This window comes from Crassostrea angulata, chromosome 10 (genome assembly GCF_025612915.1).
Source record: "Crassostrea angulata isolate pt1a10 chromosome 10, ASM2561291v2, whole genome shotgun sequence".
NCBI lineage: Eukaryota > Metazoa > Mollusca > Bivalvia > Ostreida > Ostreidae > Magallana > Magallana angulata.
The window spans coordinates 20,682,501-20,696,592 of record NC_069120.1 but is presented as its reverse complement, the minus strand read 5'-3'; the positions used below and the strand labels follow the sequence as shown (position 1 = coordinate 20,696,592).

The 14,092-nt window shown below is 33.3% G+C and overlaps 1 protein-coding gene across 1 annotated transcript; it reads left to right on the top strand.

Annotated features, from left to right (window-relative positions):
• Window positions 1–1,137: 1,137 nt before the first annotated feature.
• On the top strand, window positions 1,138–12,665 carry LOC128166922 (aminopeptidase A-like). Its single transcript, XM_052832385.1, has 19 exons — window positions 1,138–2,126; window positions 4,881–5,022; window positions 5,677–5,814; window positions 6,162–6,282; window positions 6,405–6,559; window positions 7,160–7,273; window positions 7,557–7,691; window positions 8,099–8,164; window positions 8,384–8,449; window positions 8,650–8,828; window positions 8,933–9,015; window positions 9,141–9,277; window positions 9,405–9,608; window positions 9,729–9,811; window positions 10,009–10,113; window positions 10,658–10,828; window positions 11,127–11,267; window positions 11,536–11,617; window positions 11,939–12,665. The coding sequence occupies exons 1-19, from the start codon at window positions 1,492–1,494 to the stop codon at window positions 12,092–12,094; spliced, it is 2,913 nt and encodes a 970-aa protein (XP_052688345.1). The 5' UTR covers window positions 1,138–1,491; the 3' UTR covers window positions 12,095–12,665.
• Window positions 12,666–14,092: the final 1,427 nt, after the last annotated feature.

Genomic DNA, 14,092 nt, shown 5'->3' with positions numbered 1-14,092 from the left:
GAAGACCCAGAGACAACAAAATCATTTAAAAACAGTTGTAAATAAGTAGGGTTTTGCATGAATTGCATCGTGTTGCTATATTTAGACCCATATTATAATAAAACCTTTTGCATTTCTAATATGTTTCCACTCATTCCACATCCAACAGAAACCAAATAACGGTTATAATTCGAAAAATATTCAAAATTAATTGATGAAATTTTCACTCTCCTTGTGCGCCCAGATTCCTGCCGAATCTACATCTTAAGCGCCCACATTCTTTGCATTTTTTCATCTTTGTCAAAGAAAAAAAAGAATTTGATAGTAGCAACAATACATGTACTACTAAAGAACCTTCACATAGTCTGATGAAGAGCCTGAAATTTTGGTTCGGTAATTTGCTCTTGTGGTCAGGAACAGTTCGTTGAAAACCCTCAAATCAAACTAGTCTGCTGGAAGGGCAGGACTTTATACATTGTATATTTATAATTACATGTATTAAAACAGATGGTATACAGAGTCGGTGTGTTTAATGCACAACAGATATATAAAGAGAGAGCGACCAATTATTTTATAAGAGAAACAGAGTAAAAAGTTGTAAACACAAAAAGGAGTTATTGCAACATTAGCAAAAGAATTCTGTATCTAAGATGAATAGGAGTGAAAAAAATTGATTTAGTTGTTAAGTTCCCACTTCTGTTAACCATTTTTTTTTAGTAATTCACCGAGGTTTTTTTAAATTTTATTTTATCTATGAAGAAGTACTTTCATGACCCATCAAATAGCATGCACTATAAGAAATTGGAAATTTGAAATTTTTTTGCCTTTTCTTTTATTCTCTTTTCCCCCTTAAAATAACTGAATTATATTTTCTTACAACGCTAGTTATTCATACGTTCAAATATCACTTTACCTAGCCTATCTTAAGTTTTGTTGACTTTTTAAAAAGTGCAACATTAGAGGCGCTTTAAAAAATGCATAAACATCTTGATAGAAAAAAAATAGGTCAAATGTCCAGTGAACGCAAATAATCATACTTGTCAAAACAGACATTGCTGTTAGTAAAGATATTTTGTACAGGTAGTAAACACTTTGAGAAAAAAAATTACGATGCTTGCATGACCAAATCACAGTGCGTAGTTTTCCGTTTCAATGTGCACTTCTCAGATGACAATCTCAAATCGAAAACAGCAACTTATGTTCTACCCAAAACGAAACGTTCATGTGGATTCTGACCCACCCTGAACACTATTTTTTTTCAACCTTGTGAATGATTTATCAGAGGGGAGTGATCGGTACATGCAGATCCCCAAAACAATACACAGCACGGTGTATCTCCACAGAAGTCGGTTTACCTGCGCGCTCTCTCCATTTGTGACCTAGCTTTGATTGCATGCGATTTTGATGCCTCTTTTTTCGGGAAACCCAAATATTGCGATTCTAGGACAGGTATATTCTGGCATCTGAAGAATTTTTCGACTTCGTAAATTGAAAAGAGTACTTTTTTAGACCATGCAAAGATTAGACATGGACTCGGGTGTTAAGAAAGGAACTAACAAACGGTTAGTGTATTTTCTGGCGTTTTTAGTGATTGTTGTTCCGGTTGTAGTGGGCATTTTAGTGTGGCAATTAACTGACAAAACATGTGAAAATAAATTACCAAGTGTCAATGGAGACAGTGATGCAAATACAGGCAATAAGCAGACGACAACTTCAGCTCCGACGCAGACGACAACTCCGGGATTTTCGGAAACGGAACCTTGGAAAAATCTACGGCTTCCGCGATATGTGATGCCGATTCATTATAATATAACCCTTTTCCCCGATATCTACAACGGTAATGCTTGGTTCTACGGAAACGAGTCGGTGGAAATCGCCATTTACAAGGACACAAAGTACATCTTGATTCATCAACATTTTCTAAATATCACAAAAACGTCACTTAGAAGAAAAAATGACAATAGCGATATTGCAATTAAAAAACCTTTTTACTACGAGCTTAATCAGTTCTGGGTGATTGAAACACAAGACATGTTATTGGATGGAAGTACTGTGATTTTGGATTTGACCTTTGATGGAAGTCTGTCCAGAGCCATCGTCGGATTCTATAAAAGCAAATATGTAAATTCGCTAACAAATGAAACAAGGTAAAGGTAGTTTTTACTTCCTTTTTCACAAACTTTCATCACCTCGGGCATTGGCAAATTGTTTATTAATTTGCAAGTGTTCGTGCTAATGTATCTTGACTGTTGCAATTTAGGTCAAAAGGTAACTAAACTGAAAATATAACCATAATTGTTTTGTATTTTATATTGAGATGGAAAATTCTTAAACGAATTGCGCCATCAGCACTCTTACATGCAAAATGGGGCATCGTTCTCAGTGACTGAGCACGAATGAACAAAAGAAACGTTTGCATTTAAAAACAAATATTCTTTTAATGATCAATTAGCTAAGCAGCATTTTGAAAATATTAAAAATATATTTTTGAAATAGATCCCCAGCCTGTCAAAAATTTTAACCGATACATCGCTTATTTAAGAGTACACATTAGCTCATTGTTTTTTTCTTAACTAACCCATAAATGAATTTTGATATCGATTCTATAATCCAATTGCTAGTCCGTCTTATTCAAAGGTTAGAAATAAAGTTGTGAGCCAAATTAATAATAGCGTACAGTTCTGAGGTAGTAGTTTTTTTATACATTGTATATGTTACATGTAATCAAAATTAATTGCTCTATAATAACGTTTTTGTGTGAAAAAGAAAAAAAAAACAAAAAGAAAAAAATGTTTGCACATTGACAAAAACATGTTAAGATAAAGAATATTCAATGATTTTTAAGAATGAATGTAGTTAGCAGTTGCTCTGCGTCAAATATAACTGTGTAATGGGCTCCCACCGCCTGCAGACCATGGCGGTAAAAAATGCACGCACGTGGGAGGAATATCGTAGAATGATATAAAATGCATTTAATGCATCTCTATATAGACCAACCATAATACGAAAAATGGGTAAAATCGGAGTTTTTATATCCTGAAGTATACAAAAACGCATAGCTATTTTATTTCCAGCCTAATAATAACGATAAATGTCTTGATGCATTCTTGTATTCTATATTTTCTTTCAAAGATAAAATTCGAATTAAACGATATTTAAAAAAAAATCCCCTGAATGATAATATATTTTTCCGAATTTTTGAAAACAAAGTGTACACATCGTAAAAGTTTATATGTGTAACTAATCTATTCCAAATCTTGGCATAATCTTATTAGTCCAATATTGAAGCTTTTGAAACACTCGAGTAGAGATAACTTAGGTCAATATCAAACGATTACGCTAACATTGATGACGGATTTAAAATCGATATCGACCGTGTAAATACCAATATCTTTGAGTGCCGATATTACATGGCTACTCCCATTCTGACTCACTGCTCATTGTTTTAGAGTCCTCATTATTCGTTGTACATCTTCTTGATAGAGGACCTGAAAAAATCTATCACAAATAAGAATGCGAAATGAGGATACCAAAAATTTATTTTTGAAGGACTATTTTTTATTCAAATAATATTTTTAGGAGGCTAGATGGTCGACAAACTATTTATCAGATCTACCCTAAAATTTGAAACTTGATAGTATATATTAAAATGATGGTAAGGAAAATATCCAAATATTTTGGGTTTTAAAATTGAATTACAACGTCTAAAAATTGCCACGACTACCCATCCCTCTTTACAAGGCGTCAAATACTCCTAGATATTTTATAGTAATTTTCTACCTTCGACAAAAGAAGAGCATGGCCAATTAGAGAAAAATCATACCAAAAAAAAAAAATACCCCTCCCCCCTTTAGTCTTTAGGCCATGATAGAAATAATATATAAAAGGACCAAATGCGTAAAGTATGCTCTTGCATGCAAATATTTTTTTCATACAAATATAATTATGTACATCCACATAGAATAATTCCCTCTTTTTCTTATTCTATTTTTACGGAAATTGATTGTAATTCACAACTCTATGAAAACTGATAGGACTGAAATGTACGTGATTCAGTTTTGACCAGTATATCGATCGGTCGATCGAAACCTTCATCAACCTTATTTTTACGGACCGCACGAAATACTAATGATGATGCCAGACTCAAGTTCGCATATAAGACGATTTGGCTATTTCTTTTATCTTACATACTGATGTACATTATAAATAATTCAATTAATTTTGCTTACTTTTTACGATCAATTTATAGTTTCGTTAAACAAAAGATGTAAATATAAACAATAAAATGCTTTCTTTGGTGATTCATGCGTTTTATGAAAGTAGAGATCATTGCAGAAAAAAATTACGTAATTTATGTATTTTTCCTTGAATGTCGCTGCATTCGCATCCCGCATAAATCACCAAAGAAAGCATTTTATTGTTTAAATAAAAATTCGCAATGGATATTTGCGATATTTGATGTTACATTTTAAAACTTTAATTTTTTGATCATTTACGCCTACCTCTAAAAGAACCATTGTATACTATTGAGGTTTTATTCTACAAACTATACCATCATTGAACACTTTTTTTTCTTATCACTTTGTCACGACCTAATATGGACAGTAACATCGGTCAATTACTGGTCAAGGTGGTTTTTGCCTACTGGACAATATTTCAAGCCTCCCCCCAACACATAAACTGTGTGGCAAACCGTATTCAACATTGATAGTATCTATGAAACATTCATGTAAGATCCCTTTTAAGACAGCCAAAATCATATCTCAAATCACTCGGGAAATATATTGCATTTCGGAACACTATTTCAATAGAAAGTGTGATCCAATAAATCTTCCTGAATCTTGATTTACTAGGATACTGTTTGTTCTAAATGTAATATTTGCTTGGTATCATTTATAAAGGTACCTAGCAACATCCAAATTTGAGCCGGTCGACGCAAGAAGAGCGTTTCCGTGCTTTGACGAACCCAACATTAAGGCCAACTTTACAATTCACTTAGTCCACCAAGATGGCTACACCGCCCTTTCCAACATGCCAGAGGAGGTAGGGTAGACTTGACAAAACCTGGTTTTACCAAATCAAATATACTGAGGAACCAATAAGATTGGTTAGAGGCCACGTGATGATCAGGTTTGCATGCAGCAATTGTAAATTACATCTGACAGAAAAAGAGACGAAGTTTAAACACTTAATTCAAAATGTATCTATATCTGGCGTAATGATTTATGCATGTATAACAAAAATAGGAGGAAGTTGTTGGTATATACCAACATGTACATTGTATATCATAGTTCCCAATAAATTGAACGTAATTTATAAACGTTCCCTTTGATCTGTTCAAAGATTGTTTTTTTTCTTGTTCTTTTCGACATCAACTAAGTATTTACTATATTTGCATTTATATTTTCATTTAATACTTTTCAATTTCCATAGAATTATAACAGAATCTTTTTTATTATGAAGAATTTTAAATATACACATCTTTTTTCACACACAAGTATGAAAAATCTTGTTTTACATTTTGCCAAAACTTACCGTTATCTTTATAATTAACGATGATACAAAGCTATATCTATGATACACCTAAATAATGAATCTCGTTTACAATCTATTAAATCACCTGTAATAAGTTTACTGTAAAAAAAAAGAAGTTTTTTATGAAAAACATTTTTTTCATTTATGAATTATGCCTTTCAGTCAATCGACGATTGGGAGCACAATAATACACTGAAAATCACCAACTTCCAAGAGTCGGTGAAAATGAGCACCTACTTGGTTTGTTTTATCGTCTGCGACTTCAAATACTTGGAAAACACTACTAAGTTCGGTACAAAGGTAACCTACACTCGTTGTATTCACTATAACATTACGTCACCGTGTACTATGACTTTCGAATGGTTAAATTATCAATATGCAAAGGAACAGTCAAAATAACGAAGGAAAACTAAAATATTACATTGCTCAACACATATTCTGCTTATCTAAAAGCAGGAAAGTAAGGATTACATTTAGTAACAGTTACATGCAATAAAAACGTGAACAAAGGTTAATTATTAATATCATAATAACGATGTGATGCCATATTGTCTAATAAGCAAGAATGAAGTATTATCTTATCTAACATTTTAAAAAAAACAACCCCAAAACAGTTAATTTATAGAGATGTGTATATGTGGTTGCAGGTCCGCACATTTGCTACTCCCGATCGGTACAACCAGACCAAATTCTCCTTGGAAGTGGCCATTAAATCGATGGAACTCTACCAAGATTTATTCAATGTCTCTTACCCTCTTCCTAAACAAGGTACGGGCTGATGATTGTACCTTTTTATACAGCACTCTTAATTCTCGCACCTTTAGTACATTAAGTTGTGCACGTGCGTAAAAGATACCTTCAAACTAAGAAGTCGTGATTTTCTGTATCAGATATGATAGCAATTCCTGACTTTGTTTCGGGGGCCATGGAACACTGGGGGCTCATCACGTACCGAGAGACCAACATGTTGTACAACGCCCAGCAGGCCTCACCGGCCAACCAGCAGAGGGTTGCTGTGGTAGTGGCCCACGAAATCTCCCACCAGGTCAGTAGGGCAAGGAGTATATGTATATCTAATGAAAAATTGTTGTTGATCGACCATTTTTAAGGTACAATGTATTTATGAATACTGGTAATATTGCTGTATGTTTTGTAAAATCTTGCGGAGTATTTTAATGTTTAAGAAATTATTTAAAAAAAAAAACAGATGCAGGAATGCAGTACTTATTATTTTAATTCCTAACATGGGTAGGTCTGTATGCAATAAAACAAGCTAAATCAACAGACAAAGCAGAATCAGCAATGGATTTAAAAATGGATAATACATGTAATTTAAACACTTAGTAGTTCTCTTAAGATAGAGTTTTACATAGCGTTTGAAATAGAAGGTTAAAAGTGCATTATGGTATCTGGTTGATGTTTTAAAAATACAAAATAACCTGCTAAACAATTGTTTCAATATTTTGCGGGTTACACGTATTTTTAAAATTAATTTCGATAATTGATATAACGTCGGAGTACTTTCAGTACTTTGATGAATATTATTTCTATGGGCTTAGTGGCTGCTGGTTAGTGTTAATTTCAGCCTGAATTCTTTATGGGGTGTCAAACAAAACAACCAACCAACCAATCACTTATGTTTCAGTGGTTTGGGAACATTGTTACAATGGATTGGTGGGATGATCTATGGCTGAATGAAGGCTTTGCCAGCTTCATGGAATACCTAGGAGCAAATGTTACAAAGCCGTCGTGGGAGATGGTATGGCAATATGCATACAATGAACGTATATTATTGGGATACTTGTATTTTTCTTAGCGTGCTTTCAATGGTCGGTTTTGCCAAAACTATAATTATCTAACTAATCAGAAATTTTAAAGTAAAAAATGCAAAAGTTCGCTTATTAATGTAAGTTGGCTTCCTTTTGGAATAGATGATATGTAAATTTATAGTGCTACAGAAAAATTATAAACAATTCTTTTGAAACATGGAACAGAAAAAATACTTACCAACTTTGACAGCCGGTGTTGTCCTTTTTTATCAGTTGGAGCAGTTTGTTACGGAGGACGTACAGCCAGTAATGGTGGTGGATTCCGTCACTTCCTCTCATCCTATCGTCGTCAACGTAAACAACCCCAACCAAATCAACGAAGTGTTCGACAGTATATCTTATAGCAAGGTATAGACCATGACACACAAATGTTGATAGTTTGTACAATATATATAGTGTTCGACAGTACATGTATATCATAAAGCAAGATATAGACCATTACACACAAATGTTGATAGTTTGTTCAATATATATAGTGTTCGACAGTACATGTATATCATAAAGCAAGATATAGACCATTACACACGCATGTTGATAGTCTGTACAATATACGAAGTCTTCGACAGTTTATCATACAGCAAGGTGGATCTTCCCAATCAGATACTGAGTTTCGATACTAAATCCAAATCCTTGCGTTCCGACCGAGTAAACAGGTTTTTTTTTAAAAGTTAAGATTACACTGTGTTATTATGATAAACGGTTTGTTTTATAATAGAAACTGTAGTGTTAATTTATGGTTTTTATGAATGTTGAAGGGCTCTGCCATAATTGGTATGTTGGAAGCAGTGATGGGACAAGACAAATTTTTTGAAGGAGTTGGGGTAAGATTCTAATTCTAAAGAAAGATGCAAATTGGAATTTGGTGTTATGATTGTTATTCACCTTTTGGTGTTAATCTTTAATCAAAAATTACTCATTTGCAATTTTGCATTAAAACCTTTGATAACCAACTAAAGTAAATTTCGGTATATCTGTGGGTTTTTTTATCGCTTACTGTGTCATTATTATATCATATCAATTTCTCACATTTTTTTTACCAGAATTATCTCAAAGCCTTTAAGTGGGGAAACGCAAAGACAGATGACCTGTGGAACGAATTAAATAAGGTGCGTAAATAATTTTCTATAAATGGTCTGTACAGGAAAATAAAAACCAAAGATCAATTGAATGGAAATGAAATTGACATGTTTTTAGTTTTGATTGATTTATTTGAATTGACTTTTGTTGTCTTGATTTTCTTTTGAAAACTTGAAAACGATTAAACAGATAAAGAAAAAATGATAGATCCACTTTTTTTCATCCAAAGGTTAACACAGGGGGGTTTGGAGTCAAGGACATGATGGACACGTGGACCCGACAGATGGGACTCCCCTACATAAACATCTCCCTAAGGACCGATGGCGCAAAAACGGTTGTCACGGCAACGCAGACTCGGTTTCTGGCTAATAAGGATACTGTTTTTGACCCTGAAGAGTCGCCTTTTAGGTATAACTACAGGATTTTAATAGTAAAGTTCTCGAACTCATATCTATAAAACGCAGATATTTAAAAGTACTGAAATGTTGAATGGATTGAATATTTTCCTTCAGATATAAATGGTATGTGTACTTAGACTATCTACTCAGTGATGGACAAACGGGGCGATCCTGGATAAACAAAACCCAAAATGAAGGTATTGATTCGAAATGTATTTACCGACTGATCTTACATGTATCTGTGGTTTTGGGGCACATTTACACGATTTATTAAATAAAATGAAAAATCACGAACGTGTAATCTTTTTTCGTTCTCCTGCAGTGGTGTTTGATGTTTCTTCCACTTTTGAGACATCGGGATGGATAAAATTCAACCGATTCCAGAAAGGATTTTACCGTGTAAATTACCCCCAGAATATTTGGTCCAGGTTTTCAACTGACCTACAAGCAGATAATACGGTATTTAGATAATTAACAAAAAAAAAACCAAAAATGAACACGGAATGTGATGGTAATGGTTATTCTGTGGATTAATTAATTCACTTTTTTAACAATGATTTATGCTATCATTTTTATCAAATTTTAGATCCTGAATACGGTTGATAAGGCTGGACTTATAGATGACTCATTTAATTTAGCACGAGCCGGATATATCGAATATAGTATACCTCTAAACCTTATTAAGTTCTTGGACAAAGAATTGAACCACCTTCCCTGGGAGAGCGCCTACAATGGCATCGGTTATATTACAGATATGCTCCAAACTGGCGCCTCTTTTTCTCTATTTAGGGTAAGAGCCATTTAGAAAAATAATCTTTAGGAATTACTTGCAGAACAAAGTCATTTATCATTGCAAATAAAATTAAACAATTTTTATGGAAATGATGATGGTGATATTTTATTTCGACAGAATTTTATTCTTGAAAAAGCAAGACCAGTGTTAGCACAGATTGGATGGGAGGATATGGGCGATACCGAAAATCACTTACGAAAGTAAGTACATAAATACAACCCTGCAAAGATTTCGCGATTTCAATTTAAAAGTTGCTTTCATTTTTGACACGGGTGTCTTTAATTAACAATTTTTTATTGTCAGTGAGTCCATGACTAATTATCATTGACAATTCGAAATTAATAAAAAGACACGGGGTTTGAGGTCACATATTATAAAAATCGTCGTTATATTGCAGACTAATGCGAGTGAATCTTATTTCTCTGGCATGTGGGATGGGCGATCAAGATTGTTTGAATAATGCGACGGACCGGTTCAGAAAATGGTTGGACAAAGGAGAGAGGTAGTATTGAATTCTTCTTTAAATTTCATTTAAAACAATTTTTGATAGATGTAATTTTATTCCCTGGTAAGATAAGAAAGATAACTCTCACTGGGATAGATAACATTTTCAAAGGGTGATTACTGTAATGTTCATCCCACACGACATGTTTATGTATTAAATTCTTTGAAGCAATAATCACTTTAAAAGCTGTTTTGATTAACGAATTATAGGTAGTAATGTGCACATGTGCTTGTTGACTAGATCCTCCTCCCCTCCGGCCCAATATAACAGAATAACCAACGGAGTTTACACCCTTATTTATTTAATAAAATAATCTTTAAAAAGTACAAAATGTATACCCAGTTGAATAAACTAAAAAAAAACACTACCAAAACATACTTTTTAAAAACACCCATTTTCCCCCTCTGCACATAAAAAAGAGAGGAAGTATTTTATTAATGTAACATTACGATTTATCATGGTTATATATATTAGAAATGATGTATTTGATTTTTTTATTTGCTTTGCAATATGTATAACGTGCACTCCCCTTGTTCCACAGCGTTACTCCAAACATTCGGTCGATAGTCTACAAGTATGGAATGATGAGTGGGGGTACCCCGGAGGACTGGGACAAAATGTGGAACAAGTACAAAGTAGAGACCGTCCCCCAGGAGCAGATCAAACTGCTGTACGGGATGGCCAACACCAGGACAATGTGGCTTCTAGTTAGGTTCGTCAATTTCTCTCATGTAGTATACTTATATTTTGTTCAAATACACAGGTCAATGTATACCAGTACATGTATTCCGTGCTGTAAATTTCAGATTTTTCTGAGTGGCAGTAAATACACACTAAATTTTACGTGGTCATGTTGTAGATTTTATATTTACAGTGTACTGCCAACAGAGACATAAATAACTTTTGTTAATGTTTCTGCTGCCAATCAGTAAATTCAAATGCTACAAGACATGATATTAGTATTAACCTATTTTGACCGATAGGCCTATGTGATTTGGATATTGTTGTAGGTATCTTGAATACGCCAAGCAGGAGGATATGGTTCGCTCCCAGGACTTCTTTACCGTGGTCCAGTACATTTCCCAGAATTCCGTCGGGAATAAACTAGCCTGGGACTGGATCCGTTCAAACTGGGACTATTTAGTAAACAGGTGTGAATGCGGAATATTATTTTACACTTCAAACCCAGTCCATCCGATTTTTTTTTTCTTTCTATGATTTTTCAAGCTATAAATAAAATTTACATTTTTCCGATTCGATTTTTCCATGATAGAAACTCTTTTTGAAAGTCCAGCGTTTCAATGCAAGAATTCTGATTCATTTTGATTCGCCTTTTCATATATCGAGGATAAATGTACATATCAATTATCATTATATTGATAATATTATTTTGTATTTATTTTCCTCTTCGTTTTTTAGATTTACAACGTATTCTAGATCCCTTGGAAGACTTGTACCGAACGTGATATCTGATTTTAATTCCGAATTTGAGCTTCAACAGGCGAGTGCATTTAAAACCTTGCTTGGTCAATACCTCTCATTTAACATTTTTTTAAATCAATATTTTTAAAACAAAAATTAAAACTCTTTTTAATGGTTCCATTGCTATATCTTCTTTGACTGGTAAATATTTATATGAGAAATATCATCTCAAATGCCTTATGTTTATAAAAAAATTCTTTTATTTGTTTTTATTATAAACATGAAATTTTTAGGAATACAACACAATTAAATTTTTTTATACAAAGCATATGTCCCTCCGTTTGAGAGTATAAAGATGGCTAAACAAGGAAGATAACTCGTTCTTGTTTATTTCTAAAAGGTTCAGGATTTTTTCAATAAATATCCTGACGCTGGTGCTGGTGCCCGGGGAAGACAGAACGCCCTGGAAGACATCAAGGCCAACATCCAGTGGAAGAAGAACAACGAGAAGAAGATCACGGATTGGTTGTGTCAAAACACAGGAGCGACGTGTTAAAACGTTCTATACCTCTAAATCCTAAACCTTCATTCATCTTCAACACCAATTTACAGTTAATTGCATTTTTCGTTAATCAGAAGATTTTTTATGACGAAAAGCAGTGATTAATGGTTGTGTTGTTAAATTTTTTTTGTAAATCAAAAATACCTTTATATTAAAGTGTTGTGCGGATGATTATTAAGCATTTTTTAAGCAAATCGGTTAAGGTCAAGGAGAGATGGATTATTATTTTTCCGGTCATCTCAAATCACAAAGGATATTAAAATACATGAACTGTGAATTATTTGATAAAATCCTTTACAATAACTGCTTTGTATTGCCTTTAGTTTAACTTTTTCTCCTTTTTTATATCTACAATATGTATATTTTCATTGTGTATATTAGTTCATTGTGTCTTGGTGTATTTCTGAAAAATTATTTTGTCACAATACATTCATCACATGTAGATGTTATTTAAATTTTGTATACTGAACAATGTTTACCCTTTTTGTCGGTGTTAAAACATCGACATGTATAGTTTGCTTTACAAAATTTTGATTAACGATTTTAATAAATTGATATTTGAAAAAAAAAGTATCTTTGGGAATTTCGTATATCTATTGATTTCCATATCATTCCACCATTTTTAAAACTGTGGTGTTATAGAGGTTTATATATGTAAGAAGTATTGAAAACATTCGTTCATCAATCAACTTGCGAGTTAAGAACGCAACAAAATATGTACCATACTCCTATCTCTGCGCAATCTATCACATTTCATTTTGATATAATAAGTTAAAGAGTCACTGAAAAGCAAACATTTACAGACATAAAATCGGCACAATCATCTCTATTGGATCACATTAAAAACTTGACACGGTGATACAACTTATTTGAAACTTTCACGCATCTCTTCTTTTTTTTTTTTTTAAAATGTATATTCGCCTTAGATCTAAAAGTATAGGTGTTTTAGCATTAGAAATGTATCATGCTTATCTGCAAGTTATTTCGAACAACGAACAAAAAATACTACATACGAAACATGTTAAAAATACTTCTTCGTCTGAAACAAAATGGTAGAAATGCTCAGAGTCCGAGCAGCACTGACCAAAAGAACAATTGCGTTATTATGATATCGACACGACATCATTAACTTCTCAGAAATTCTAATCAGGTAAAAACAACAGGTAAACGGCTTACTGTCACCCAATCTGAGGGATTCATCCCGTGTAAAACCCTTAACCGGAAGTCACACCTTGTCAGATTATAATACCTGGACAGTCCAATAGTGTCCATCGGTCAAACGACCGGATAAATGTTGAACATTTGCTGACATTACAAGTTTAATATCTCTCATGACTGGTTTTGATTCTGCACCTTATAAATTCCGAAGTATACACCAAGATATCAAACTGTAAAAAAAAGATAAATATAAAATTAATTTTCTTTATTAGAGATTGCAGGTAAAGATTGCTTTACTTTCCCTGTCTTTCTATTTTTTTTTCATCATGGTTAGCTCGGACTCCATAGAACTGAGAGGGGGAATCGTTGAGATATACAATGGTTTGAACTATCAAGGAGAATATAAAACAGCATTTTGACCGTTTACTCTTTTTGTTTAGACCTAAAATTATTCATGTTCAATGCGTTGGATAAATGTTTCGCAAAATTTTGTAAAAGTTAAGGGAGACAACTATAGCATTCCACAAAGCTATACTAGTAAACTACAAAATTTTAGATAAAACTTTTCTGCAAATCTAATGCAACAAAAAATTAAACTCCTTAACATATTGTCGAATTTTTTGAGCTTTCAGTGAAACATAGTATAATTTGTTCCCGTGTCATTGAGTTGTCAGCTATAATCTGTCCACGGGAGGTAGGCTGGCTTTAGAGAGCCTATCTTTATCGGGGCACCAAATTCCTCTTGGTCATATGTTTTGTTTATATTTTAAGGACCACTCCAGATCTGGGACTAAAACAACTGGATTAAGTCTTAACATATACGGTTTTAGCTAA

Coding starts and splice junctions, on each gene's coding strand:
- LOC128166922 (XM_052832385.1), top strand. CDS start 1,492: ATGCAAAGATTAGACATGGACTCGGGTGTTAAGAAAGGAACTAACAAA. Junction 2,127..4,880: donor TCGCTAACAAATGAAACAAG/GTAAAGGTAGTT, acceptor TCATTTATAAAG/GTACCTAGCAACATCCAAAT. Junction 10,114..10,657: donor TGGTTGGACAAAGGAGAGAG/GTAGTATTGAAT, acceptor CTTGTTCCACAG/CGTTACTCCAAACATTCGGT.